General features: G+C 44.4%; 1 protein-coding gene across 2 annotated transcripts in view; it reads right to left on the bottom strand.

Annotated features, from left to right (window-relative positions):
• Window positions 1–483: 483 nt before the first annotated feature.
• Window positions 484–27,908, bottom strand: part of LOC147750916 (arylsulfatase A-like) — a 254,515-nt gene continuing 227,090 nt past the window's right edge. For both annotated transcript variants that reach the window (XM_086918825.1, XM_086918826.1), the window contains exons 8-9: window positions 21,994–22,096; window positions 484–1,208 (exon numbers count right to left, since the gene is read on the bottom strand). In XM_086918825.1, coding sequence (XP_086774951.1) covers window positions 904–1,208; window positions 21,994–22,096 — 408 coding nt within the window. In that variant the 3' untranslated portion in view covers window positions 484–903. The remainder of the gene's footprint in view (window positions 1,209–21,993; window positions 22,097–27,908) is intronic.

Raw genomic sequence — 27,908 nt, 5'->3', positions numbered from 1 at the left:
GTTTATATTTTGCAACCAACCCATAGCACACTTCCAAACACTAGTTACAGAGCAATATTACCAAGGGAAGAGTGAAATAGAGCTTATCACACTGCTACAGAGAACATTGGTAAATACTGCACTGCTTGGAAGAGGTTGATGTTATAATAATCTTCACTACTGCCGAGGTAAGGTAAATAGGGTAAAGTAGGCATCCTGCCAGTGAGGGAGTACAGAGCTGCATTGCTTGAAACTGACGAAAAAAGGAGCCACCCAATCATCTTAAGCTCTTATACTTTTGTCACTTTTACAAGTGGAATACAAGTTCACAGTATGTATCTAATTTGTACTGAATGAAACCTATACATAGAAACAAATGCAAACTATCAACTCAGCTTTTTATTAAGGATCTACTATTTAACATGACTACATGGCAATATCTTTATTCTCAAAGATCGCATCTATCCCAAAACTTAGAGAACATTTTAAATGAATCCAATCTTACAAAAATGCAAATTCTTTTATTGTGCGACAGAAGGAACTGGATACCCCGATTAGAAAGTTAGAAAAATGTAGTATGAAATATTTGAGCAAAGCCCCATTACTGCATTTAATGCCACTCCAGTATGCATAGAAAAGTGAATAGGGCGCATTGAGTAACAAAGTTACCTACAGCACATATAGAAAGTTGTTTTAGAGAATTCCAAGGTTGAGAGAATACTTGAGCAGCTGGCTCCATCCGACTGGACTCCACTTGGTTCTTTCTGCCCAAAGCTGGTCCATTCAAAAACGCAAAAGAAATGAAGGTACCAGTGATTAAGGCATATACCTGGACATATATGTGGGCATCAAATGAAACAGATTCCTGAGTATCCTATCGATGGTGCTTAAAGAAGGAGTGTCTTCCTAATAAAGTGGACTGTATCATGGACTACACTGGCAGCACAAAGGTTTAGGAGTGCAAGTGGGGTCACAACAAGGCTCCAGGTCAGGGTCAATTCCTTTTCCAGTCTGGCTCTCGCCAAATGTCATTTCCGTCTCAAAGTTGTCCTTCTCCCTTTTAATGATCTCCAGGATCTGCTGCAAATGAGGGGGTATTCCACTAGCCAACAAGTTATAGTTCTCAGTGGGATCTGACTCCAAGTCAAAAAGAAGTGGTGGGTCGTGTGGAGTCAGCTTGGCAGTAATATCACAATCTTCATCTCGGGTGGTTTCACTGTGTAAGGAACCTGGATCAATGATAAAAGAAATAAATTAACGGATAACTTAGGACATGCCATAATACATTCCAATCTGTCACAAACAACAAAAGCAGTTCAAGTGATGCTGCATAAACCTACCCTGATATGAACAAAAACTAAATGAAGACACTCATTTTACTCTCCCTTCAAATTGCTCCTTTCCCGACAGAAAAACGGTAGACTGTGAAATGTTTTGGATGAAGTAACACTAATGTCCATCAAAACAATGTTATTTAATTTTATTGTGGCTGTCCGTTAGGGTCACTAATTGCGGTACTGAACCTAAGGTTTGAGGGAGGTACTACACTACCCCTTATAAACTTCTAAAAGTTCAGATTTAAAGAGGGCTTTAGAAGCCCTTGAAATAAATGTTTTCCCTCTTGCAGCGTTTATCCAGAGACAGGGTGTCAAATGAAACGTCTTCTAACAAACTGCTGCTAATTATTTTAAAATGAAGACCTGTACTTATTTTTGCTTTGTCCACCTGAGTTTTGTAACTTGTACATCAAGACACTGTAAGCATGTACATAAGTGTATTAAAGCATATTTTACTATATATCTACCTACCCGCCCTGGTCCGGCGCGGTAACTAGTACTGTTGCGCGGAGGGCGTGGTAGGCAGAGTCAGGTACTTCCGGTGGGAGAGTTAGCGTTCTAGCCTGAAGGGGAGGATCGAGCATAAAAACCGCTTGGTCCGGCGGCAGCGCTGCAAGCAGAGGGGGCCGCTGGTGGCACAGGTGATCCCGCAAAGTTGCTGCTGACTTTGGGCGCATTTTAAACTGTTGGAAAACTTTGATTTTATTGAGTGTCTGGGCACATTTTAGCGGCGCACTTATTTTTAACATTGTATTTGTGCTCACTTGCGCTCAGTCCTACTTGGGAGAGCTTGCCTTGACTCAGTGACCCGACCTACCTGCCCTGGTTCCGACGCGGTAACTAGTACCGTTGCGCGGAGGGCGTGGTAGGCAGAGTCAGGTACTTCCGGTGGGAGAGTTAGCGTTCTAGCCTGCAGGGGAGGATCGAGCATAAATTCCCCATGCCCCAGCGTTCGCGCAGCGGGCGCGCCGAAGGCAAGCCCGTCTGCGCCCGTCCTCGGCCGGACGGGGCCTGGGACCATTTGGGGTCAGCCTTACCTATTCTCGGGAGGAGCTGCTTGATCTCCGCACCGACATTATGCCGCATTGCAGGTATGGCACTGATTTTAGTGGGGATGACCGAGTGAGGGCGTGCGTCCATTGTGGACATTCGTTTACCTGTGAGGCACGCTGTAAAGGAACTCACAGGGAGCTTAGAGGCGCTCTTATTAATTGTAGGTCTCTTAAGAAACATAGGCTGGAAGTTTGCAATTTACTGGAGGATAGGAAGCTAGATATTCTATTTATTACTGAATCCTGGTTGGATGACCACTCAGCCCCTGAAATATTGGAAGCTTTGCCTCCCGGTTATGGGATATGTAGACTTGATAGAGCCGGTGGGAGGGGTGGGGGATTGCGGTGATCCATAAGGGTGACATTAATTGTACCCTGGAGCCAGCACCCATATTAGATGGGGAAGCCGGCGTCTTCTCTATAATGATCACTAACAACTACATAATTAAGGGCTTATTGGCGTAGAGTCCCCCTGGAGGCAGTACTCAGTTCTTAGCCAGTCTTATAAAGAATCTATTTCCCCCTGCTATGTGCTATGATACATTTTTACTGTTAGGGGATTTTAATCTGCATTTTGATGATGCCTCTAATACCCAGGCCCAGGAAGCTCGCCACAACCTACTCACTTTACAATTAGTTTTAAAATCTGAACTACACAGACATCGGTTAGGTCAATTGTTAGATTCTCTTTTCTGTAATTGGAAAACCCTGAAGGTGGATCCTCCGGAACCGTTGGTCTGGACAGATCATTTTGTTGTGTTGTTTCGATTTGAATGTCCCATGGGTAATAACCATGAGGAAAGGGGGGGTACCACCAAAAGGCAGAGAAAGTGGGCCAGGTTTTCTCCTGAAAGCTTTGCTGCTTCACTGATTCAGGAGGGTCCCTGAGATGAACTCGGCACTAATATGGATGGGGCTTGCGAAGCCCTGGACCATCGTATTCAGCGTGCCTTGGATAAAACGGCCCAGTGGTCCAATGTGGGTCCTGCGCAACGAACTAAATCGGCAGCATGGTTCAATGGCGAACTTAAAGCGGCAAAGACGGCTTGTAAACGCCTTGAAAGAATATGGAGAAAGAGTTACTCACCTGCCCCTGAGAGGGTGTATAAACAGGGTTTGAGCGGGTATCATGCCCTGATAAGAAAAATTCGTGCAGCTTATTATACTGAGTGGATTGACAAGGCTGACTGTTCTGCTAAGGAGCTCTTCTCAGTTTTCAAAGAAATATCATCTTTGGCATCTATAGGAGAACAGGCTACGGGTTCAGGGCAATCCTGCAATCAGATAGCTGAATTTTTCTTTAAAAAGGTCCATGACAGCTACTCTACCTTTCCCGTTGAGGCCAGAACGGGCTCTATAGGCAGGGAGCCATCGGGGAAGGCTCTCTTGGAAGAGCACAGCTTGAGAGCATTTTTGGTTCCTGGAGAGGGGCTATTAATTAAAGTGGCCAGAGGGGTAAGATCTGGTTCCCCGCGTGACCCGGCTCCAGACAAAATTCGAAGAGGCAGTGTTGAGGTGTTAGCTTCGTGCATCAGACACCTCTTAATGTTATCATTTGAATCCGGCTGGGTGCAGAGAACTTGGAAACCAGATGTGGTGCTTCCCCTTAAGAAGAAACCTCATATCAGTATATCCCAGCTGAGCAACTTACAGCCGATCTCTCTTCTCCCGTATTTTGCTAAGATAGCTGAAAAGCTGGTCAATCAGCAACACTCGGCACATATTGAGGCTCGCAGGCTCCTACATCCCACACAGGCAGGATTTCGGGCCTGCCACTCTACAGGGTCTGCGCTCTTTTCCACTGAAGCCTTGCGCAAACACGTGGACGAGGGTCAAACAGCGGCACTGATTCTTCTTGATCTCAGTGCCGTGTTTGACACTGTGGAGCATCACACCCTGCTACAGTGTCTGAGGCAGGGGGAGTGGCAGGTATGGCATGGAAATGGCTGGAATCCTTCCTGCACGAGCGTAGCTTCTGTGTTGAGCAGGGGCCCCACAGGTAAGAGGCTTTTGACCTGAATCATGGGGTCCCACAGGGCTCAAGCCTCAGCCCCACCCTTTTTAACCTGTACGTGGCTCCGGTAGAATCTATCACGGAACATTATGGGGTGGAGGTTGGTACTTATGCTGACGATACTCAGCTGGTTGTGGCTTTAACGCAGCCGGCTGAGCACGCGGCTGGTAGGTTTGCGGCATGTTTGCAGGACTTGGCTAGCTGGATGGCTAATAAATGCCTCAGACTTAATGGGGATAAAACAGAGGTGCTCACAGTGGGCAAGTCCCCATCGGTCTGGACCTCTGCATGGTGGCCGCAGGACCTAGGGCCCCTGCCTAATCCGAGGGATCCAGTTAAAAACCTTGGCATGTGGATCGACTCCAAGATCTCGTTCGACTACCATGCTAGGCGTGTGGCAGGCACCTGTTTTGGCATTCTTCGTAGTCTGAGGAAAACACTCGACCTGCTCCCTGTGTCAGCTAGGAGGGCCCTGGTCCATGCCTTGGTTACTTCCAGGCTGGACTATGGGAATGCCCTCTATCTGGGAGCAAGTGTGAGGTGCCTCCAGAGACTGCTGTACATACAGAACGCTGCCGCACGTCTGATATTGATGATCCCAAGGAGATGCTCTGCCAAACAGGTGCTGGGGGCGCTGCACTGGCTGCCTATTAAAGAGCGGATCCAGTTTAAGGTCCTGTGTAATAGTCATAAAATTGTTCAGGGGCACGGACCCAGCTTCCTGCACAGCTTGCTAACACTGTATGAGCCTACTAGGTCACAGGGTGCCGCTCTGCTACAGGTCCCCAAGATCAGAAGGGCGAGAATGGGAGGCAGATCATTCCGTTACTTGGCGGCGCGTAAATGAAATACCGTTTGGAGCCCGTGGAGTCAGTTTTTCGGAAGGAGCTTAAAACCTTGCTGTTTCCAAGGGTTTCGTTTGCGCTAGGGTCAGTAGTTTGGTTGGGGAGTACTTGGGCCACTGGAAGCGCGGGGACACACTGGCTAGTGTAACCATGCGCTATATAAGCTCAGTATTATTATTATTATATCAAAGGTGTTGCAACACACCATGTAAATAAAAAAAATCGTAAATAGAAAAAGCCGGTTGGCACTGCTAAAGGGATTTTACTCAAATGAAGCTACTTCTTTGAGTCAACCTATAAGCAGCAATTAGAGGTGGGCATTAGCCTACCTACTTCTCTTTCACACACTGTGAATGTGAGTGAATTACCTCTATCACAGACAGGAGCCAATGCCTCAAGGGGAGGCGTGGGAAGAAGCAGTCCTAACATTAGTGGTGTTCTATTTCAAAGTGTTTCCCCATGGGAAGAAAACTCCCTGTGGGAGTTACAGACATTTCTAGGATACAGTGGACTCGAATGTAAACTCCAAACCCCCTGAATGCAATTTACTCACGTGCAATATTATTTAATCTAGGCAATACTGTGCTGTTGTGGATAATCAGAATTTGTAACAAGTCATTTATGCCTGCAAATCTGAATTCCAGGTATAAATGGATCGGTGAATTGAGCTCATTGTGAGTCCTCTGAAGCGGGTGCATTGGCCCACTGAAGTAAATGACAATTAATTGTCACTCAATTGCTGATAAAACCTCGTCCTCTAGTCCTTATTCCTAAGCGTACATGACCCAAGTTCTGTGTTATAACTTAGGGCCCTATTAGGATGGCGGACGGACCTGCTTCCGTCCGCCACCCAAGAGGAGGAGGGACCGTCCGCAGGGGCAACGGCGGTCCTTCCGTGCAAATTAGGATGTGACCGCCACCCTGGCGGTCACATCCTGTATGTTTAACATTGCGGTGGGTGCTGCTTGAAGCAGCACCCGCCGCAATGTTAAAAATGCATGCTTCGCATTTGCATGCACAAAGCGGCAGGCACCGCGTGGTGCCTGCCGCTTTGTGCATGCAAATGCAGGGAGGTACCATAGGTACCCCCATGTGCACCCCCACCCTCCCCGTCACCCTGGGGGCCCGCAACGGGCCCCCAAAGAAATCACCGTATGCCTTTCCACGGCGGAGAAGCTGCCGTGGAAAGGCATCTGTTCACCCCCATCCTAATACGGCTGGCGGTGTCTGTTAGACACCGCCTCCATATTAGAGCTTTTCCGCCGCGGTCGTAAGGCGACTGCGGCGGTAAAGTGGCGGATGGTCTTCCTGACCGCCCAGCCATCCTAATCTGGCGGGGGTCTTTGAAGGCTCCGCAGCTGTTTTTCCGCATCCTTCGGGCCGGCGGACACTTCCGCCGGCCCGGAGGATGCGGAAAAACGGCAATCCTAATGACCCCCTTCGTTTTCAGACGTATAGTGCTTACCAATCCTGCACATCAGCAAGTGCTAAAAAAATAAAACACATTAGCACCTCCATTCAAATGTTTATCTATTTACGGCAACTTACACAAACAGCTGCATTTAAATCATACTTCTTAACAAAAATTAGTATTAGATGTCCACAAGTACCAAGATTTAATATACGTAAATAAAGTGTAGCTACCACAACTCTGCCTATAGGAAAAACCATATACAAATTTTACTTGAATTAAATACTACACATTAATCACAACTCCTTTTTGCTAGTAAGTGACAAGATGTGCTCAGCCCATTTTACTGTCCTTGGAGTATGCACCAGCTTTTCATTCAAGAAAACTTTATTTCGTTTGGATACAAACATTAAAGCACATAGACAATAAAAAAAGAATACAAATATTCCTTCATCATATTTAAAATTACTTTTGAATGCTGACCAATGATAAAAATACATCAATGCAACGAGAAATCACAATGGGAAAGCAGAATTTAAAATTGGTAAAATTATAAATTAAGTCTAAATATTATTAAAAGAAGAGTAAGATTACATAAGTACGCAATTCATTCCCGAAATCTACATAGTTAAATTAATACAGAAACATTACAGAGTTTAACTAATTAATTTCCTACGTATCTGCCACATTAAGAATAGGAACTTTGCTACTGAAGCAACTATCACAGGACTGGTATCAGTTCTCAAAATCCTATAAAAAACGCGATAGTTTCTGATGCCCAAGTTTTTGCATAGCTGGATGACCCACTTCTTCCGAATCACAGCATATGTTGGACAAAATAGTACAACATGAAGAGGGGATTCCTTCTCCTTCCTACAACCTGGGCATGGATGAGGTGGGCCTCCAGTCCACCTATCAGTAAATGTGTTTAGGGGCAATGTTCCATATCTAAATTGTAAAAACAGCTTCTTTGCTAGAGTAGGTTGTATAACATCTAATTCGGTCTCAAACCATAGTGTGGTTTGAAATCGAGAAACTCATGGGTTAGGCATGGGGTTTTGGCGGCACAAAGTACTTTCGTTAAATTATAATCTTTTATTGTTAGGGCAAGTGATTTCTTAGAAGTGACTGAGCTAGATGCCTCGGGGTTCGTCCAGAGGTTTTCTAGCCCGATCGAAATAAAAGACTGTCTAACAAATGAGAGCCAAGGGATCTTATCGGCACCTAAAGAACCCAGAACCACTTTTAGTTCTTCCTTGTAGCTCGCCAGCTCAGGAGTACTCCATAGTCTCCTCCAAAACAGCAAAGGCAGCGAAGCTATGACGTCAGCAATTGGACGAATATTTAGATCGAGCCTTAACGGCACAAGCAGCGTGTTTTTAGGGAGGGACATAATCTGCCTAATAAAATAGTTTTCTGTATTAGTTAGTTCGTTTACTGGTGTGTGGCCCCAGAGTTCCGCCCCATAGAGGGATGAAGACCTTGCCTGGACGCTAAATATTTCAAGGGGGGCACTTATTGTTTTTACAACACATTTTTTTTGTACAGTCTGCTTGAGTTTTAAATTTGCCTTGACTTTTTGGGGAGCCCACCCCATTTTATCATTCACCGTTAGACCCAGATACTCAAAAATAGGGACCCTATCCAAGGGCATACCCTCCATCATGGGGTGGGGACAGTTGGTAGTATTGGCATTAAAAGCCATATACTTAGTTTTGTCAATGTTGACCACCAGGTTCCTTTTTTTGCAGAAAATAGTAAACTAATTTAACACCCGCTGCATGCCCATTGGCGATTTAGAAAGCAGCAGGGTGTCGTCTGCAAACATAAGTGCAGGAAATCTCTGAGAGGCCAGTTTGGGGGAGTCAATATGTTTAGTGGCCAGTAGTTCGTCAATGATCCCGTTAAGAAAGAGGGAAAAAAGGGTGGGGGCAAGAACGCAGCCCTGTCAAACACCCTCTTCAACCGGAAACAGACCCGTTAGTTGGCCATTCCTGCCATAGCGAACTCTGGCATATGTCCCTTTGTGGAGAGGTTTAAATTGGTAGCACAGATACGCTGGAGCCCCCATTGATAGCAATACATTCCAGAGCTGATTGCGATCCACCATATCAAATACGGATTTTAAGTCCACAAAGGTCAAATATAGGCTACCCCCATCCGATGCAACGTGTTTCCAGTGCAGGACCTGAAGCCTGAAGAGTTGATCAATGGTAGAAATTTTGGCCCTGAACCCCGCTTGAAGCGGGGTCAGGATATTATTTTCATCAATCCAGTCCTGCAAATGCTGTAAGAGGAGCCGAGCAAAGATTTTCTGACTCACATCAATAAGGCTGATGGGCCTATAATTGGACGGTTCGGGCAGGGAAACCTTTTTGTATATGGGAATTATCTCCGCGCCCGTCCAGGTAGATGTAATGGTGAACCCTAGAGGATGGCATTGAACAGTAAAGACAAATAAGGCACCAATACTGTCTGTTCATCTCTGAAAAGGTCACCAGGGATCCGGTCTAACCCTGGCGCTTTGTTCTGTTGGAGGCTCTTTAGTGCCGTTTGGACCTCCACTAGCGTACAGGGAGGCGTACCCCAAGTTGGGTCGATGGTCAATAGGCTAGACGGGGGTTCACTATTCTTGTTCGTGGTGGTAGAATATAGCTCCTTAAAATAGAGAGCCCAAGATTCTTCGGGAATGTTCGGGTCAATCGAGGATTTGCCCTCCGGTTTCCCGATATGAACAAGATTCCAGAAGGTCCTTGAATCTTTTGCGATGACCGCAGCCCTAATGGCTTGCCGTCGTTCAGTTTCCCATTCTGATTTTGCGTTGAGAATAATTTTCTTGTATACGTGTCTGGCTTCAGTGACACATGTCTTATGGCCTTGCTTAAGGGCTTTAAGAAGTGCACTCTTGGCGTCCCTACAGCCCCTAGTGAACCAGGGGTTTAAGTCCTCCTGCCTCTTATGCTTTGTGGGTGCTGATTTATAAAAAGAATCTGCTAGGATTTCAATTAATTCCTTGTGGATACCACCAATATCGCCTGCCACGTCATTATCTGTGGAATTTTCAAGTACGAGGTTTACCCTTTCAAGTTGGGGAAGTATACTCTGGTACAGAGAGGCTATATATTTTTTTGACAGCTTGATTGTTGCCCAGCGGACTCGCCTCCCACCTAGCACCACTCTTAGATCACCATTTGTGTGTGTTACATCATCGTGATCCTCATTCACCAACTGGAGATCTAAATCGATAGTCAGGGGATCGTGATCGCTCTCCGTACGCCCAGTTATATAGAAGTCTAGGATCTTATGCCAAAGTTCCAGAATAACCAAAAAGAAGTCAATCACGTAGGCATGGCCCAGTCCCCTATAAAATAAACAAAAAAGGAGCCGGGCAGTAAACTTTTTAGGAAAAAATGCACACCTAGTATAATCAATTGCTAGGCTGAACAACCATTTGTGTTGAGTCACTTAGTATTTTATAAGAGGTTATGAACCAAGTTTTTCAGCATCAAAAGATACACCACAACATTTACAAAGGTTCACAAGTACATTGAATAAACCAAAAACAATACATTCAATCAAATGTTAAACACATAAACAATTGTGATAAAGATAAATATAGACAACTGTACAATGCCTCAACAAATTCCGTCATTGAGGCACCAATCTTTAAGCTTTTGGGGTGGAAACTTGCGTAATGTAGGGAATTGTTGCCAGACTGAATTTAATGTCTGGCATACGACTGCAGAACCATGCCATTCTTAGACTTGGAGATCAAATCGACACCGGAAGGCCTGAAGTCCACACTCTTCCAGAAAAAAACTGACAAGAACAATTCCCTACATTACGCAAGTTTCCACCCCAAAAGCTTAAAGAACAATCTCCCCTATGGTCAATACCTTAGGGTGAGACGGAACTGTTCTAGAACGGAAGACTTCATCACCCACGGAGAAGAACTGACCAACAAACTGAAGGCGCGAGGCTATCCAGCCAAACTCTTGAAACAGTCGATGAAGAGGGCAAGATGGACACCCCGGGAACATCTACTGCAAAAGCGAGAAAAATCACAAGTGGAACAGATGGTTTGTGTATCCACTTTTGGACCCCACACCACCCCGGTACAGAAAATCATCCGGAGTAACTGGCATCTGGTGGAAGAAATTCTACCCGACATTGGAAATCCGTTGTTCGCACTCAAGAAGAACCGAAGCATTGGACAGCAGATCTCATCCACCAGGGGTACTACTAGAAGAGAAGTACAAGGCACCCTTTTCAACATGGGCCCAGTAAAAGGTCACCACAAGTGCGGCACATGTTCCGTGTGCAATTTAACAACGGAAGGAACCCTCTTTACGGATGGTAAAAAACATTGGCGACACGATGACTTTACAAATTGCAAGACTAAATACGCAGTTTATGCCATCACGTGCCCTTGCGGAAAAGTCTATATAAGCAAAACAACCCAAGAAGTGCGACAACGCATCATCCAGCACAGATCCAGGATCAACAACAAAGTCTTGACAGCACCTCTGGTGTCTCATTTCCTGAAGAAGGAACACTCGGCTAATGATCTAAAATGGACAATCTTAGCAAGTATTAAGAACATTCCAGGGGCGGGCGGGGACCCTGACGCACGCCTGGCACAAAAAGAGGCCTACCTCATTTTAAGATTTAATACTGCCATGTCTGGACTCAATGACCTAAACGAATTTAGTAACTTGTAGATATCTTGTCCGCGGCGATTGTCTGTCTCCGCTTGCTGCAGCTCATGTGTACGCAATGGATTCAATTTTTGACATCTCTGTAATTAAGGTGTCTTTCTGACATCATAAGGGAACAGGTCCTCAACCGTGAATACTTCCCTAATTGAGCCTCCCATTGCAATTCAGTAATGGATATTGCACATTCATGCAATCTTTAACTACATATCCTAAGATGCATCAGGACTTTGTCCGTGGTAAATACGATTGGACACGCCCTCCCAGGCTCTGACTTGTCTTTCAGTATCGCTTGGGTGCCGGTCGCAGCGCTTCACTCCATCGTTTCAGAAGTAAGTGCCTTGAAACATACGTCGTTTTTGACGAGCGAGCGCAACATTATATTCTTTTAAAACGCCCGCTTTGTCTTTGCAGTTGTCCAATTATTGCGGCGGCTGCCGCCTGTTTACGCGCATAACAAAGATCCAAAAAAGCCTACATATGAAGGTAGGATTTCACATGCTACTATACTCCCATGTAACGTTGAAACACTCAGGGCTGTACTAAGAAGTGCTCTTGCTTCTTTCAGGCGTTCGAAAATCGTACACCATATATTTGAGGTGCGCCGGCACCCCTAACCACTCTCGAGTGTCCACCATATTGAGGTATGTGTTAAACCTATCGATCCATTAGTGCGGCTCATAGGGACCTTTCAAGACCATATGTAACCGAGGTTTTTTATACTATCTCATTCACAGGGAGTATCCTGACCCCCCAAACATAAGGTACCTTTACGTTTTAACAGTACTTGTGTCTCAGTGAGGAGTAGTTGTCAGCTAGCTCACCATTGATACCATTTTTTAATTAATTCACAGTGACAACGACCCCCCAGTCCATGTCCTGAGGAGAACCCGTTAACCGTTGTTGAGTTCGAAACGCGTCGGCGTCCAGCTCCACCAAGATACCAAATCAATTAGGGCGGAATAGGAATAGAATTTACACATTTCTACACTGCTGTATAGTTTATGTGTTTTCCTATTTCTGCACCGTGTGACAAATTCACTGTGTATTCTTTGGTGGGTGAAACAAGTAGGCTAGTTTTTCATCTTGTCAGTCCACTTGTTCAATTTGCATTCAGGATTGGTGCCTCAATGACGGAATTTGTTGAGGCATTGTACAGTTGTCTATATTTATCTTTATCACAATTGTTTATGTGTTTAACATTTGATTGAATGTATTGTTTTTGGTTTATTCAATGTACTTGTGAACCTTTGTAAATGTTGTGGTGTATCTTTTGATGCTGAAAAACTTGGTTCATAACCTCTTATAAAATACTAAGTGACTCAGCACAAATGGTTGTTCAGCCTAGCAATTGATTATACTAGGTGTGCATTTTTTCCTAAAAAGTTTACTGCCCGGCTCCTTTTTTGTTTATTCTATAAGAGTGGTCCAGGCCGGTCAGGGACAGGACCCAAGCCTTCCCCATTTTCCCAGTCCCCTATAAGTCGGTTGCCCTGGGGAATCCCCACGAAATCGCCTGTTACAGGTCCTTAAAGAGAATGAGTAGGTAAGGGAGGTGCGCTGGAGATCCAGGGGGGGTCCAGCCTTTGGCACAATACATACTCGGAGGTGGAATTGACCAAATTTCATCTTCATCTGAAGAAATAGAGGGGACACCACTGAGGGGTTCGTAGTGACAATTAAAGTCGCCTCCAATCAAGAGAGTGGTATCGCCTGGAAGAAGTTTCAATAGAGTGATTAGAGACTCCAGGATCTGAGAAGTTCCACTGTGCCGTACAGGCCGCGAGTAGTTGTTGATCAGTGCAAATTTGGATAGTTTCTTATGGGTCAGAAGGATACACATAAGGTTTGGGCTGTTTTTATCAATTATTTTTACCGTGAATCCAAAGTGTAACCCCACCCAAATGCACAGCCCTCCTGATGGTCTCCCTTTTGGGCCCTTAATAGCTTGTTCCGCATAGGTAATATATCCGGTTCTATGAAGAGGGGTTAAAGCCCAAGTTTCCTGGAATAGGCAGATCCCATACAGATCTATAAAGGCGCACCAATCATGATTGTCTATGTTGGTTGCTAGGCCCGCAATATTCCAGGAAATAATTTTCAATGGTTTTTCCCGAGACAACAGCATATTGCCCAGGTTTACCTGTGGTTTAGGGTGCTCGAGACCACGCCTGTGATTAAGAAGGGTAGGGTGTAAGGGTTCAGCGCACGCGGTGAGGCCACCAGCAGAATGAGTGGTTAGTTGGCCCGTAGGTCCCGCATGGTGAATTGACCTAACCACATACTCGCTCGAATTACGAGGCAAATTCTCCCCAGGGTACATGACTTCCAAAGTTGTTGGCTGGTAGTCTAATCTCCTTGCGGACCCATCAGTATTTTTTGACCCCTGCTGGGCTGTAGTGGGCTGAGAGCACATAATAGGCACCCTTAGTCAGTCGACCTGATCTAAAACACTAAACCTATTGGTAACTGGAAACCCTAGGAAATGATTGCTGCCCCTCCACCCCCACAATCCCTCCTCATCATACCTGACATCGGATGGCAGTTGACATTGAGCAGAAAACCAAGTTTGGTGGGTGAGAGACATTTGTGGTGGGGGATAGAAATAACTTAGCTTCATAGTTTTGATTTTGGAAGCTACACAATTAGGATTGCTCCTACAAACATTGTCAACCACCGTGGGATTTGGAAAGTTAATGACAACGCAGTCCACATTTTTGGTTTTAGGGCCCACTCAACCAACCCTTCTGGCAAACAAGATTTGTGATCGCACATTCCTTGGCAGTGGTCTACAAGTGTTCAACCAATACATCACTTTGTTTTTAAGTTCTAAGTAAGATTCCGTTTGGTCGAGTGCCAATTTGGGGACCCCAGTTAGGACCACCACATAAGGAGCGCTTTCCGGGGGTAGATCAATACACGGTGATTCCAGAAGAAAGGGGACCTTCTTAGGTCGATCCACAGACCTATGATTTGCTGATGGAAGAGGTTGTGTGATTTCTGCTACTTTAGGTAAAGATTGTCCTTGCAGCACACCAGGCAATTCGTCATGGGTGACCGGTTGTGGAGTTGGCAATTTGGGGGGTAAGGGCTGGAGATTAGTTTGCGGGGGCCCAACTGGATTAAGCTGTATTCGACCATGGACTACGCTGGCTGCTAGTTCCTTGTTGAGGTCAGTATTTTTAGCAGTTAAATCCTCTAGTTTTGTCAGCCTATTTTCAATTAGCATAGGCCTTCTCTCCAACAGCTGAATTATCCGAGAAACAGTCAAGGATAGTTTATCGAGCAACAGATCAACGCTTAAAGAGTTTAAAGGCAGGTCTTGGTGAGGTTGATCATGATTATTCAACACTGGTGCCACAAGATCTATTGGCACGCCTGGCTCCACAATAGATACTTCAGTGTGGCTGCTTTTTTTCTGCCCCGAAGTGTAGCACCCGCTCGTTTCCTTTTAGGGATGGCTCCTTCATTGCGTGCAGGAGATACGGATGGGGTGGTTGTGTTTATAGTTCCCTCCACCCCAATTTTGTCTAGGTTGACCGTCCCGATGGGTGGATCAATCGTGATGGTTGCAGGGTGAAATTGGTCTATAGCTGGTCCTGCCATATCGAAATCTCGGCGAGAATGGACTGGTGAAAGTACTTGAGTTAACTGGCCCAGTGAGGATCTTTTTAGAAGTGCCAGATCCTGGGACAGACGTCGTTCTGAAACAGCTATCTCTCGTTCCAAGATCGATGATGCCCTCACAATAAATTGGTCCAAAGTCCCAATGACGTGCCATTTTGTGGTAGTAGGTTTCATACCTCTGCGGGCCGCCATGGGCCACAATCATGGATAACAGACCGGCTGGTAGTACTCAGGGTTTGTGAAGGGCGAAAGAGGGTGGGCCCGGTCCGGTCTCTTCCGGGCTGTAATGGGCTAGAACGGGTCCGCCCTTGGCCCTTGCTTCGCCCGGCGCAAACCGCGTGCGATCCCGCGACGCGGGGCTGTGCCTGCTTATGAGCGCCTCCAGGCGTGAGAATCACGGTGGCCGCGAGGGAGCCTGGAGGTTGTGGTCCCCCTCCACGCTGCGGCCGCTGAAGAATGGACGCTGCGGCAGCGGGAGGGAGACTAGCAGCGGCTGTGTCAGCAAGTAAGGGCAGGCAGAAAAGAAGGTCACAGGATACCCCAGGAGTGTTTAGAAGAAGCTTTTATATTATTTATATTTTTATTTTTATGAATTAATCCCTAGCTTGGCCTTGTGCAAAAAGATGGGAGGTGAGTTTGCAGATTAGATTGTTTTCCCAGAAAATTCAAGTGTATTATTGATATTGCTGAAGCGCACTGGACCTAGGCACTTGAGTGCGAGAATATTTATCTGATTAAAACAAGACCAAAATGACAAAAATCCAATTAGTAGAAGTTGAGATATAAATGTTTAAAGATTACATCCAAAAACAGTGCTTAGAAGTCATTAGCATTAAAGGGTTACTTGAGGTCATGAGGGATTGGGGTAAATCCAAAGCCTAGCCACTGTAATGAAGCATGGGTGAAATACAGTTCACCAGGAGCACGGTGAGAGTCACTGGTGACAGTCCGCGGGGCGCGAAGTGCCCGGGCGTCACTGACAGACAGGCTAGTGCCTTGTGGTCGCTAGCATCAATGCTGCTGTGTGAAAAGACAAAATTGTGCCCACTTGTGCCGATTCTTCTTGCGAGGATTGCAGTTCCGGAGCAAACTGGCCTGTTTTAGGTCACAAAGATTTTAAAAGCTTGATTTAAAGGGGCTGTGAGGTAGGAAACCCACTTCTGAGGCCCAGGACTGGAGGGAGCACCTTAGGCAAGGACAGGAATCACAGATAGCAGTGTCCATCAACACCAGCAGAATTGAAAGAAGCCTTCAGTGATCCTGAGACTTTAGAGAACTGGAGGCAAGACAGCAAGCACTTAGAGAATCTTGGGTTGAAGGATGCAGAGAGCAAGTACAGTCTCTCTCACTCTCAAGCAAAGAGCAGCAGGCCAACACAGCAGAGCAAGTTGCAAAGTGGCAGCCCCTCCTACAACACAGCAATTAGCAGGCCAACACATTAGAGCAAGCACCAACGTGGTAGTCCCTCCTGCATTAGCTGCTCCTCCAGTCAGAATGTCCTTGGTTCCAGTAGAGTTCTGATGTGGTGGTGTCAAGGGTCTAGTACGTGTACCCAAGTGTGCCTTTGAAGTGGGGGGAGACATCAAAAAGTCTTTTGAAGACAACAAGGCCCCTGTTTTTCTGGCCCTGGGTCCAGACAAACTACAGGGGGTGTGCAGCTCTTTGTGTGGAGACAGGCACAGCCATATTCAGGTGCAAGTGTCAGCTCCTCCCTCCAAATCTACCTCAGTCGGCCCATCAGCATGGTGATAAGCCTATTTGGACGCAAATGTCACATTCCAGCTCCTTTTGTGGGACTGTTTCAAGAGAACGCACAAAGCCCAGCAGTCACCCCAACCCAGGAGTGTATTCAGAGACAGGCAGAGGCACAGAATAGTTAAAGTAAGAAGATGCCAGCATTCTAAAAGTACCATTTTCAGACTTGCAACGAAAAAAACAACTTCACCCCAAGTTGTGTTTTTAAATTGTGAGTCCAGAGACACGAAACTCCAAATCTCCATCTGCTCCTAATGGGAGATCACGCTTGAAATATGTTTTAAGGCAATCCCCATGTTAACCTACGGGAGAGATAGGCCTTACAGTACTGAAAAACAAACTTAGCAGTTTTTCACTACCAGGACATATAAAACTCAAAAGTACATGTCCTCCCTTTTAAATACACTTCACCCTGCCCATAGATTAGAGCTGCCTATGGCTTACCTTTGGGGTGACATATATTTCATAAAAATGAAGGTTTGGGCCTGGCAAGTTGATTTACTTGCCAGGTCGAAAAGGAACTTTAAAACTGCCCACACAGGCTCTGCAGTACCTGGCCTGAGCCATATTTAAAGGGCTACTGGCTGGGTGGCACAATCAGTGCTGCAAGCCAACTAGTAGCATTTAATTTACAAGCCCTGGGCACATATAATACACTTTACTAGGGACTTACAAAAAAATTAAATATGTCAATTGAGGATAAGCCAATGTTACTATGTATAGATACAGACCATATGCACTTTATGATTGGTAAAGTACCCAGAGTCCTAGAGCCAACAAAAACCCTGCAGAAAGGGCAATTCCCAACACAGAGCAACATGAGCATTGAGAAAAACTGCAGTTTCAAAAATTCCAAACAATGTGAAGTCATTAAAATACAAGACACAATTCGCACAGCACGTAGACACTAAAAGTCCCGTCCCCACCAGTTTTCATCCTGTTTGACCCACAGGTCCTCCCACCATTGAGCTTCATGGGGGGCCTGTTATCTGGGGGATGCAGTAATTTATGGAGCATTGTCCCCAATCCACTAAGTTATCTGCAATATTGTCATCTCATCAGATAAGCTTCATGTTTTCTTTATACACTGTTGAGAGCTCCACTAAGCCTTTTTTCCAATGCCTAAACACAGGGGCTCGACATGTCACCCATTATGGAGAAGTGTGGCTCAATGGTTAGAGCGGCAGACCCTGATGCAGAGGTCTAGCCCAGGATCAGGGTTCAATTCCCCACCTCGGCGGGTCTTGGGCTCAAAATTCCACGGACCTGATAATTCTCGCCTCGTGCCTATTCCAATCATGGAGTCCCACTCTGCAACTCTGGGCAATAGCTTGCTTAATCTCCACAACGGCCCCCACAACGCTAAGGATGCCTGGCCTCCATCCTTGGGGGTGCCCAGTAGTGGACGCCTCACAGGGAAAGCCAGGATGGGTTCCACAGCGGTATTCGTACAAGCTCCTTGAGACCCTTGCGGGTGAGTAGTGCGCTATACAAGTATCAATTTACATTTACATTGTATTGTATTCAACGTCATGACAGACCCATACCCAATGAATTCAATCTAGTTGTCATTTTCAGGTGTTTCTGCCCTCCAAATATAGCTCAGCAACTTGGATCAGGGCTTGTACCACTTCCTCCCAGAATCCCACAATCGCAGGCACCGTCAATGAAGTCTGTGGTCGACTGTCCACATCTCCCACACCTATGTGGCGTAGCAGGATAAATCTTGGAGAGTTTTTAGGAGTCATGTTTGTTCTGCGTGAGAAGTGAAACTGTATAAGTTTAAAGTGTGCATTGAGGGATACTTGACTTGCTTGTTAGCAGGCTTTATTTCATTCTGAAGAGGTCAGTTCTCCAGGGCAATTTGCACTCCTGCGCCCAATCAGTTGTACGCACCTTCCATTAGAAATATTTGTTGTAGGTGCGATGAAGCATAATTGCTAAACAGGTTGGGCAACAGAAGGTTAAATGTTGCAGCCAGAATCAAAACACCTCACATCCTAGGGTCGCTCACATTATTGCCATCCGACTGTGTACACCAGGTAAGTCTTTCAAAACATTTTCCATTACCCTTTGGAACACAGAAGAAGCTGAAACAAGACCAAATGGCAATCTTTTGAACCTAAAAGTGCCTAATGGCGTAATGAATGCCGTAAGATCTCTACTATTTTGTTCCAGCTCAATTTGATAGTATGCAGAAGTCAAATCGATGGTACTAAATATATTAGCACCACCCAATAAAACTAAAAGTTAATTTATATTCGGCAGGGAATATTTGTCAACAACAACATTTTTATTTAGTTGGGGCAAATCAATGCATAAGCGAAGATCGCCATTCGGTTTTCGTGCGGCCACCACCGGAGCCAACCATTGCGTTCCCTCAACCTCTTCAATTATTCCACCTTCCTTTAGTTTTTGTAATTCCTTTTGCATATCTTCTCTAACTGACAATGGAACATTCCTAACCTTACAGCACGCAAGGATAGAATTGCTTTTGAGCTTAATTTTGTGTTGATAGCCTTTCAAACAATCCAAATTCTTTTTGAATACATTGGGAAATTCTTCAATCAGAGACTCCACAAACTCACTTTCATTAGACTTAACGCAGACTGGTGTTGAAATAGACTTTCGGCCAAATTCATTCTCATTTTTCTTAACACATATAGGTGAAACAGTTTCTTTAATATGCTAAGGGAATTATGTCTGGTTTAAAAAGTTTGATTTTATTTCTAAGTTTTGTTTTATAGAATTCGTTTGAAACTATAGCTATTTTAGCACCAGAATCAAAGAGTAGTATCGTTGACTCACCATCAATGACGATATCATCAAAAGGACAACTTCTCTTTTTTAAGGAATCTTGAACTTGAACAACTATATGACCACACTCAAAGTCATCTGGAGAAGAATCAGAATTGCTTTCATACACTTCTACTTTCTTAACCCTAGGAGTCATTTTAGTTCTACACACTTTAGAAAAATTACCCTTTTATTTAAATTTTGAGCAGATATGATTAAACGCAGGACATTTGTTATCATTTGCTAAATGCTCTGTCTTGTCACATCTGAAACACTTTAATGTTACACATTTCTCTTTACTTTTAGGTCTTTCATACTTATTTTCCTTCTTAGCCCTATCATTGACTTCAGGATTACATTTGAAATGTTTCTCTTTGACAGAATGAACTGTCTCATCTTTCAGATCAACATTTTTTTAAGAACATCCACACACTTTAAAGAATGTTCGATTCTCTTCGCGACACTAAGAACCTCGTCAAGAGTAGGTTCGTCACAAAGCCACAATTCTTCTCTCACCTTTTCCATGTTGCAACCTAACATGAACTGGTCCCGAATGTGCTCATCTGTTAGATTTTCAAATTTGCACGAGGAGGCTAGTTTCCTTAACTCTGTTATATAGGCTTCAACTGTTTCTCCATCCTTTTGAGTTCGCTTGCCACAATTATATCTTTCAAGTATAGTACTTCTTTTTGGCAGATAATGTTTGTCTAACTTATAAATACAAACTTCAAACTCATTTAAACCATTAGCCTCAGATGCAGATAATTCTGGTAAATGATCGAAGACATCTTGTCCTTCGGACCCCAGACAATGCAAGAGAAGTGATGTTTTTCTCTCTGCACTCAGAGAGGTCCCACAAACCTTAGCATATCTTTCGAAAACTCTCTTCCATTTCTTCCACCTAATTGGAGGATCGTCAGGTGTGTCAAGAAAGAAAGGTGCAGCCGTTACATTCTGCATTGCAGTATAATAGTATAAGAACAATATTTATAAATCGAGCAAACAAATTCCAAAATGTTTAAAATCATAAACCCCACCCGCAAAAAAAATAATCTGTCAAATCCACATGAATTTAGTTAAGACCTGTGAAGAAAACAAGTATGGTTTATGGCAAAAGAAGATTTTTTTTAAGTAACGCCTTCCCCAAATAAAATACAATAACTCAGTTCAGCTGTTAATCACAATATAAGCAAATTGTATAGCGCGTGCATCGCTGTGAATTAAGATACACACTACCATGTGAAAAATTGTAGTACACGTCTTAATGTTGTACTTTACCATAAGAGTCAAATCGAGCCAATCGCTGTCAAAAGTCTTTTTTTTAATATTTGCACCATAAAACAAAGCGCGCAAATCGCTGTCGAATGTATTTTCTCTTTAATATTTACTCTCGACGATAAACGATTCACTGTTTAATTCATTCTTAGTTTGCGAATCACTGAAATGAAGGAATCCGCGTTATGGAGAAGTCGTGTTGCAACGTTTCTTAGCAACCTACTGGAGCAAAGATGGTCGTCTGTAACGTCAATACCGTGGAGACGCTGCTGAGCGTCGACGTTGCGCGATGACGTTCAAGAGGCTTGCAACGAGGCTAGATGACGGCTTTGTGGAACTGCCGCCATTGTTGAAGGAACCCGTCAATGAAACATTCAGCAGATAGAATGTGAAACCGGTACAGATAGAAATGTTGACATTTAAATTCCGATGTGCGGTAAAGGAGCAAATGTCCATGTTTAAACTTTGATGTGCCAAATCGATAAGAGGTCACGATTTCGATTGAAATTAATATACACAATCTTTATCAGATTCCTCGTTAATGACATAAAAACGTCATTACCAGTAACAATTTTGTGGCTTAAGTTTTAGATGAAGCACGGCATAAAGCATTATTGCCAGTAACAAGTTTGTGGTTTAAGAAGCACAGCAAGTAGAGATCGTAGTGTAGTAAAATTAAGATTCAATCCAGATGATCTCTACCATTTAACGATTATTGTGGATGAAATTTTGAAATCTAGGATGAGCCCACATCGATTGAAAGACGCTTTATATGCCCCTGATATAAAGAATTATGTTGCGAAGTTCAAAATCCCACTAGATTCATATTTACATATCCACTAGTCATTGGAGGAAATATAATAGTCATTTAAGAATAGTGATAGCCGAAATCCTCACCTTTTGAAATTGCAGGAAATTGTAGAAATTCTTCCTTTGAAGAAGTTGTAGAGAATTTTCTGAGTTGAGATCCTTTGAAGTTACCGACTACGCCAGTGTAGTATTATATAAATGAGGAAACTTGATAAATGTTTATTCATTACAAAGGATCCCATCCAACCGTTACAGTAGCTCAGCTTCAACTGAGCTGCATTTTTCAAAACCCCAATGACCTCACAACACTCCAGATCCATGAAGGCATGGAACTTAAGTAAGTTAATAATTCCAGCTGTAGAGAATATCACACATACCTTTTGTGAAGAAGTGGGCTTTGTATCTGCCATACCGCACTGCAAACACCCCCTGTGCCTTCTCTGGAAATACCGGGTAGAAGAACATAGATTTCCTCTTACTCTGTGAAAAGGGGACAAGGCACAGCACAGGCAGTGTTAATGGCAAAGCAGAACAGCACCTCTGACAGTAGGGAGACGAAAAGCAGTACATGACAAAAATACTGGAATCCCAGATAAGAGTTTCAGCAAGAGAAAATGGAATGTGTAACTTTTCAACATTTCTAGTACTAGAGGGAAGGATGGAAAAAACCAGCAGCACAGACTGCATGTCTGACACACTGTTGTCGCAGTCTTTCATGTTGGTTGTAAACACAATGAGCAATCTTTTTGTCAAAGCAAAGTGAAAATGTAAAATTTGCCATCCCCCACTTCATTTGTGACCTGGAATTTGTTTGGGAAAGAACATGTTAAGATTTCAGGAAAAGGCCAAGATGTTCTGCCCAAAACAGTGGCTTTCCCTCTAACTTAAGTACATTTGGGGCCCCTGTGCAAGCGGTCTCTGCCGTCATTCTTGCTGTCCCAATTCCTGACTGGTAGTTGCTGCAGTCTTGCATCCTCTCAGCAGCCCTGTGTTGTTTCTGATGCTTCCCCCTGATGTAAGAGCCCCTGTGTGTAGCCCCACCCAATATAACATCTCAGGGAGCAACATCCAACAGCATTGCTTAGAGACTGCATGCAAACCTGTAGCAAGAATTACAGACATAAGCGATCTGGGTTTAACAGTGAAAACACACTTTTTTTCTCTTTTGGGTCTCTAGTTTTTGGATCTCTGCGGTGTCTAGAGAACCCTCAATGGAGTATTGCCCATGGGAAAGCTCTTTCGAAATGGTTTTCAGCTGCAACTTCAGCTGGGGGAAGAGGATCAGATCAAGCAGCACATGACACATTTACACAAAAATGTGCACACGCAAAGGTCAAGGAAGGAAGAGTGTTGTCTGGCTCAGTTCGCTGTCTTTGCACAGGTATCCCTGTGGCAGATGAGGCCTAGTCTGACTTGTCACTATTCAATTTGGACCCAAAAGGATAGTACACCATTCTTTTTGGGTTGGGTAAAATGTCTACTGTGTTTCCACATTGTGTAGTTTATTAGTTCACTGCAATATCGGATTGGAATATAGTAGAAGTATGAGTCAATACCTTGAATACATTTTACTGGGCCCAAAATACGAAGTTTTTTTTGTTTACTATAGCTGGATTACCTAAACATAAGCATATATTTCTATCGCACAGCCTAATCAAATTACCCCTTTGAGCAGCCTGGCTAAGAGTTAAATACTCTGCTTAGCTACCCAGTAGATTCAGGGCCCAAGTGGACAAAAGGCCCATTCCAAAAAGACTAAGTCTCCTGCTGGTGCAAGGAGGCAGGGTTTAATGAGCATCATCAACTACTTGGTAATTAAGGTAAGGGAAGCTCCTAGCTCTAAGAATGCAGAAGAGCAGACTTCTGTCACTACTACTCAGGAGCATTTTGGAGGAAGGAAGACAGACCTGAGTGGATGAAGACAAGGCCAGAGAATGACTTACACGGATCTCGGAGAAAGCTGCCATCTTGAAATTTACTCAGAACACTGTGCAAGGGTGGGAAAGGCAGTGGGGGTGGCATGGGGGGGGGGGTTCTTGAGTGGTAATAAAATATGTAGGATGATGTGACACCACTCGATTAATTATGAACCTCACCAAATGTGGATGGCTCCACCTCTCTTCCTATTGAAAGGCAGGGAGACCAGATAATGAGTCTAGAAGGAAGGAGGAAGGACAAATGACTTAAACACTCAGGACAGGAGCCTTCAGGCGCAAACGCACCCCTGTTTTGTATTCTTGCACTTTTCTGGACTCTTTGTAGGCATCAGCTTTCTGGCTCCACCAGGCCTAAATAAAAGTGGAGCTGCTATGGGCCCTGGGGCCTCTTTTTGGATTCAGGGGTGAAGGCCTAGATGATGGTCTCCTGTGGAGGGCAAGTGGGGTGCTCCTGATGAAGAGTCCTCGTTGAGGCGCCCGTCGGGACTGGGCAGGTGAGCAAGCTCCGAGTGCTTATAACTAAGCTGCTGTTTTGCCAGGAGAAAAAAACAGCAGTGTCCGAGGCTGTGAGGGTCTACAAATATCCTCAAAAATTTTTGGGGACGAAGACCCTACAGCTGGTGACACCTGTCGTTATACACAATATATATGAATAAAAAAAGTGATGTATGGAAAGCTTGAATTAATCTCAGCCGCTGGTAATTACTTTGGGGTGCTCCTCAGTCAATTGTTATGTTGCACACCATCCCACCTCAGTTTGGACTCAGCCACACGTAAATCAGTCTTGACCCTGCTCCATTGGAACAGACCAGCCCGAACTGACAAGCCAAGACCGACCTTGACCAAAATACAAGCAACACAGAACCCGTTTCGTCCTAGGCAGAAGGGAATCCCAGGTTCCATTAAGCAAAAACTTAGCTGCAACAGAGAGCGTGATGTGAGTGCCGGATGGACAGAGAGAGGCACTTGCAAAGCATATCCCACACCGGGGTCACAGTTTCTTTTCCTAGGGATTAAGATGCAAGGTAAGCAAAAGAAGTGAAGTGAAAGTAGTTCTAAAGGTTCCCAGGCAACCTACAAGCCGTTCCAAAAAATCAATTGGGGAAGTGTAGAGGAGATGATAGAATCACCCTCCTAAACTAGACTTGTAAACAATGGGATTCTATCAATGTGAGTGTTGACTAATTTTATATGATATTGTATATTCTCTAAACTCGTGGATACACTGCAATTTGAAAATCAGGCCTCTCTGCGAGTGGCAGAATGAGAGCACTGTGTGTTTTTAAAATACCCCTCACACACTATGAATCCCATAGTGTCATTCTCCCATCATTGGGGTCTTCCCGTCCCTCTATGGGGCGGGGCATGCTTCGACCTACGAGTGACGCGGGAGCACTTATATTTTTGACAATAGGCTATGTGATGTGATGAGGATAGTGATATGTGTTAGGGAGTGTAGGGACCTATTTACGTGAATGGTAGTGTAAAAAAAAGGGGAAAAATTCCCTAGCTAGTCGAAAAAATTAACTTTAATGGCTTCGCAAGCTGGGAACATTAAAAAGGGGATTAGTAAGTAGAATTAAAAGTGTGGTCTACTTTGTCGACATGACATGTTTCATAGGCAGACCCCTCCTGCCAACTCATCAGGACCTCTGTTGATCCCTACAAAAAATAACCTCAATTCTAAACTAAATGTTAAATGCCTATGGTCCTAAAACTTAACAGCAAAAATCGGCTGCTAGGTTTAGCCTCGGGGCTTGAGTTGGCCCTTAGTGAGGCATTATCATGAAAAATGACCTAATATGGTCTATTTGAAGCGTGGTGATAGGACCTCATGAGCCTGCGTCTTAGGGTGATTAGTTGACTGGTTAGTGACCGCATGCCTAATCTGGCTTTATTCCATACCCTTCAGCAGCTCCGGAGCTTTATTCCATACCCTTCAGCAGCTCCGGAGCTTTTCAAGCCTTTCACGCAGCTCAGGCCTTTCAAGCATTTACCAGCTCAGAAGGCAGCTCACAGAAGGCTTTCTCAGAATGTGTTACTTACTCTGGACCGAGGCATGGCTTACACTTATGAAAAAAAGCTTTGTGATTGTGAATATAACCTTCATCAAAAGGGAAGAAGAAATCACAATAAGCAAATGTAGAGAGACAAACGGGAGTGCAGTCAAATATGAGGAATACAGCAATGGAGCTATGTGGGTGGGGAGATGGACACAGGCAGATGTAGATCATAGAGAGGGAACTTCAATAACTTTGGGGTAAGAAGGGGTGTATTGATAAGAGGGGGTAACAGAGGAAAGAAGGCGGGTATTTAAGTCAGGGCATTTATTTAGGAATAAAGGGTCATGGAGGAGACGTATGTATAGCTTAGGGAAGTAAACAGACTACGCCACACAGCAGACAAGCATCGGCAAAGCCAAGAGGTCTGTCATTGGCTTCCAGCTGTTTGGCTTTGCCACGGCGTGCTGTTTTGCCATGTTTTTGGAAAATGTCCATTAAAAAAAGGCTAAAAGCAATATATTTTGGGACTTGAACGCCACAGATTGCCATCGTTTTTACTGATCCAGAGGGTAACTACTTGTGTGTAGTACAGCCTCTCCTCTCTGCACTTCTTTTGCTGCTTTCATTAACGTTTGTTCCACAAATATGTTTAAGAAACCCGGGAAAGAAGTCTGTCTGACTTCACAAACTAGAACTAGAACAGATCATAGGATTTTGGCTATTTTATGACATGTTCTATCCCCCTCCTTACACCACCCCTTGCTAGGGTGACCAGAATTTTAAAGCCAAAAACCGTGACATTTCCCAAAAATAGAACCAGGACTACAATTTTAATTCAACCCAGTGCTGCTTAGCAGGGAATTACAGAAGAGGCAGTAAGAACATACATAAAATGCAAATTTGAAAAATCTAGTAGCATGCCTGTTATTTAGATTGCTTTCTTATAACTGCTGCTAACTATCTCTGCTTTGCAAAACATCAAAAGATCCCTCATACCGTTTTCAGCCGTCCCTCTCCAAAAACCGGGACATAAGCTTAATTTCCTGAAATCTGCCGGGACAGCTGGCAAAAAACGGGACTGCCCAGGCAAATCCGGGACACCTGGTTACCCTTCTCTAACCATTTACTCTCTGAGTTTTGCACTGGATTACACTCGGTGACAAACAGCTGTTTAGAGACGTGGAGGTGCTGAACCAATCAGTAGCACTGTCAAAAGTGTACTTTGGTAATCGCCCTTCCTTTGTAGTAATGCAGCATCTTATGCCAATATAAACTCTCTTGATATTAAAAAATGTATAGTTTATATTTTCTTTGCACTTCTTATCCATGTGTGGAATCACGTGAGGAGCGAGGGCAGAGTGATGCCTGGGCAGCCGCAGACTAGCCATGCACTGAGGGTTGTGGGGGTGCCCCGCCCCCTGCAGTCTGTGAAGGGGTGCTCCGTCCCCTGCAGCCTGTGCGAGGGATGCCCCCTGCAGTCTGTGGAATGCTTGCTGAATGACTGTGACAAATTGGGATACACACTAATAACAAGCATTTGCAATAGGTCTCACATTTACGCGAGTTTGAGCAATTGGCATTGTAAATGACAATGCCTTTTATTTATGTTTTATAAACAGACACATAAATAAAAGGCATGGTCATTTACAATGCCAATAGCTCAAACTCACGTAATTGCTAGGCCTATTGCATTGCAAATGCTTGTTTAATATAATAAAGCAGTTTTTTTTTTTTTTTTAATGCAGCCCGTTTTCCTTAAAGGAAAACAGAATGCATTTAAAAAAGAAAAATGAAACTTTTCAGTTTCACTTTTTAAGAGCAGGAAGTGGTCCCTGGGACCACTGCCTGCTCTTAAAAAATATTTTCACACACGCTTACAAGGGGGACGTTTGCAAGTGGTTTACCACCTACTTGAAGTAGGTAGTAAATTGCGAGTGTTTTTTGCGGCCGCAAAACAATAGTACATAGCATTGAGACTCGCTATTTGGAAGGGACTCCTCTTTCGAACGGCGAGAGTCACAAACGCTATTCTGCGATCAGTGACTCGCAAAATTGTGTTTGTACATGCCAAGACCCTTTTTTGTGGTCACATACGGGCCGATCTTCCGTTTGCGACCGCAAACAATGGATGTGCATTTGGCCCTCAGTCCCTAGTTTGAGAGCTCATGGTACGGAGGCGCTACGACTCCTGGGACAAGAGTCCACCTTGATACAGGTGGCGCCTAAAAACCTCAGATTGCTCAGGTACTCCCCAAATCGATTTCACAGATACAAAGTGAGGGAACATTGGTGAATACTTGAGGATGACACACTATGAGGGAGGACGGCACATCACGTTTGATAATGGTCAAG

This window comes from Lissotriton vulgaris, chromosome 1_1 (assembly GCF_964263255.1).
Source record: "Lissotriton vulgaris chromosome 1_1, aLisVul1.2, whole genome shotgun sequence".
Taxonomy (NCBI): domain Eukaryota; kingdom Metazoa; phylum Chordata; class Amphibia; order Caudata; family Salamandridae; genus Lissotriton; species Lissotriton vulgaris.
Note: the sequence above shows the minus strand (reverse complement) of the source record. Positions and strands in the feature narration are given on the sequence as shown.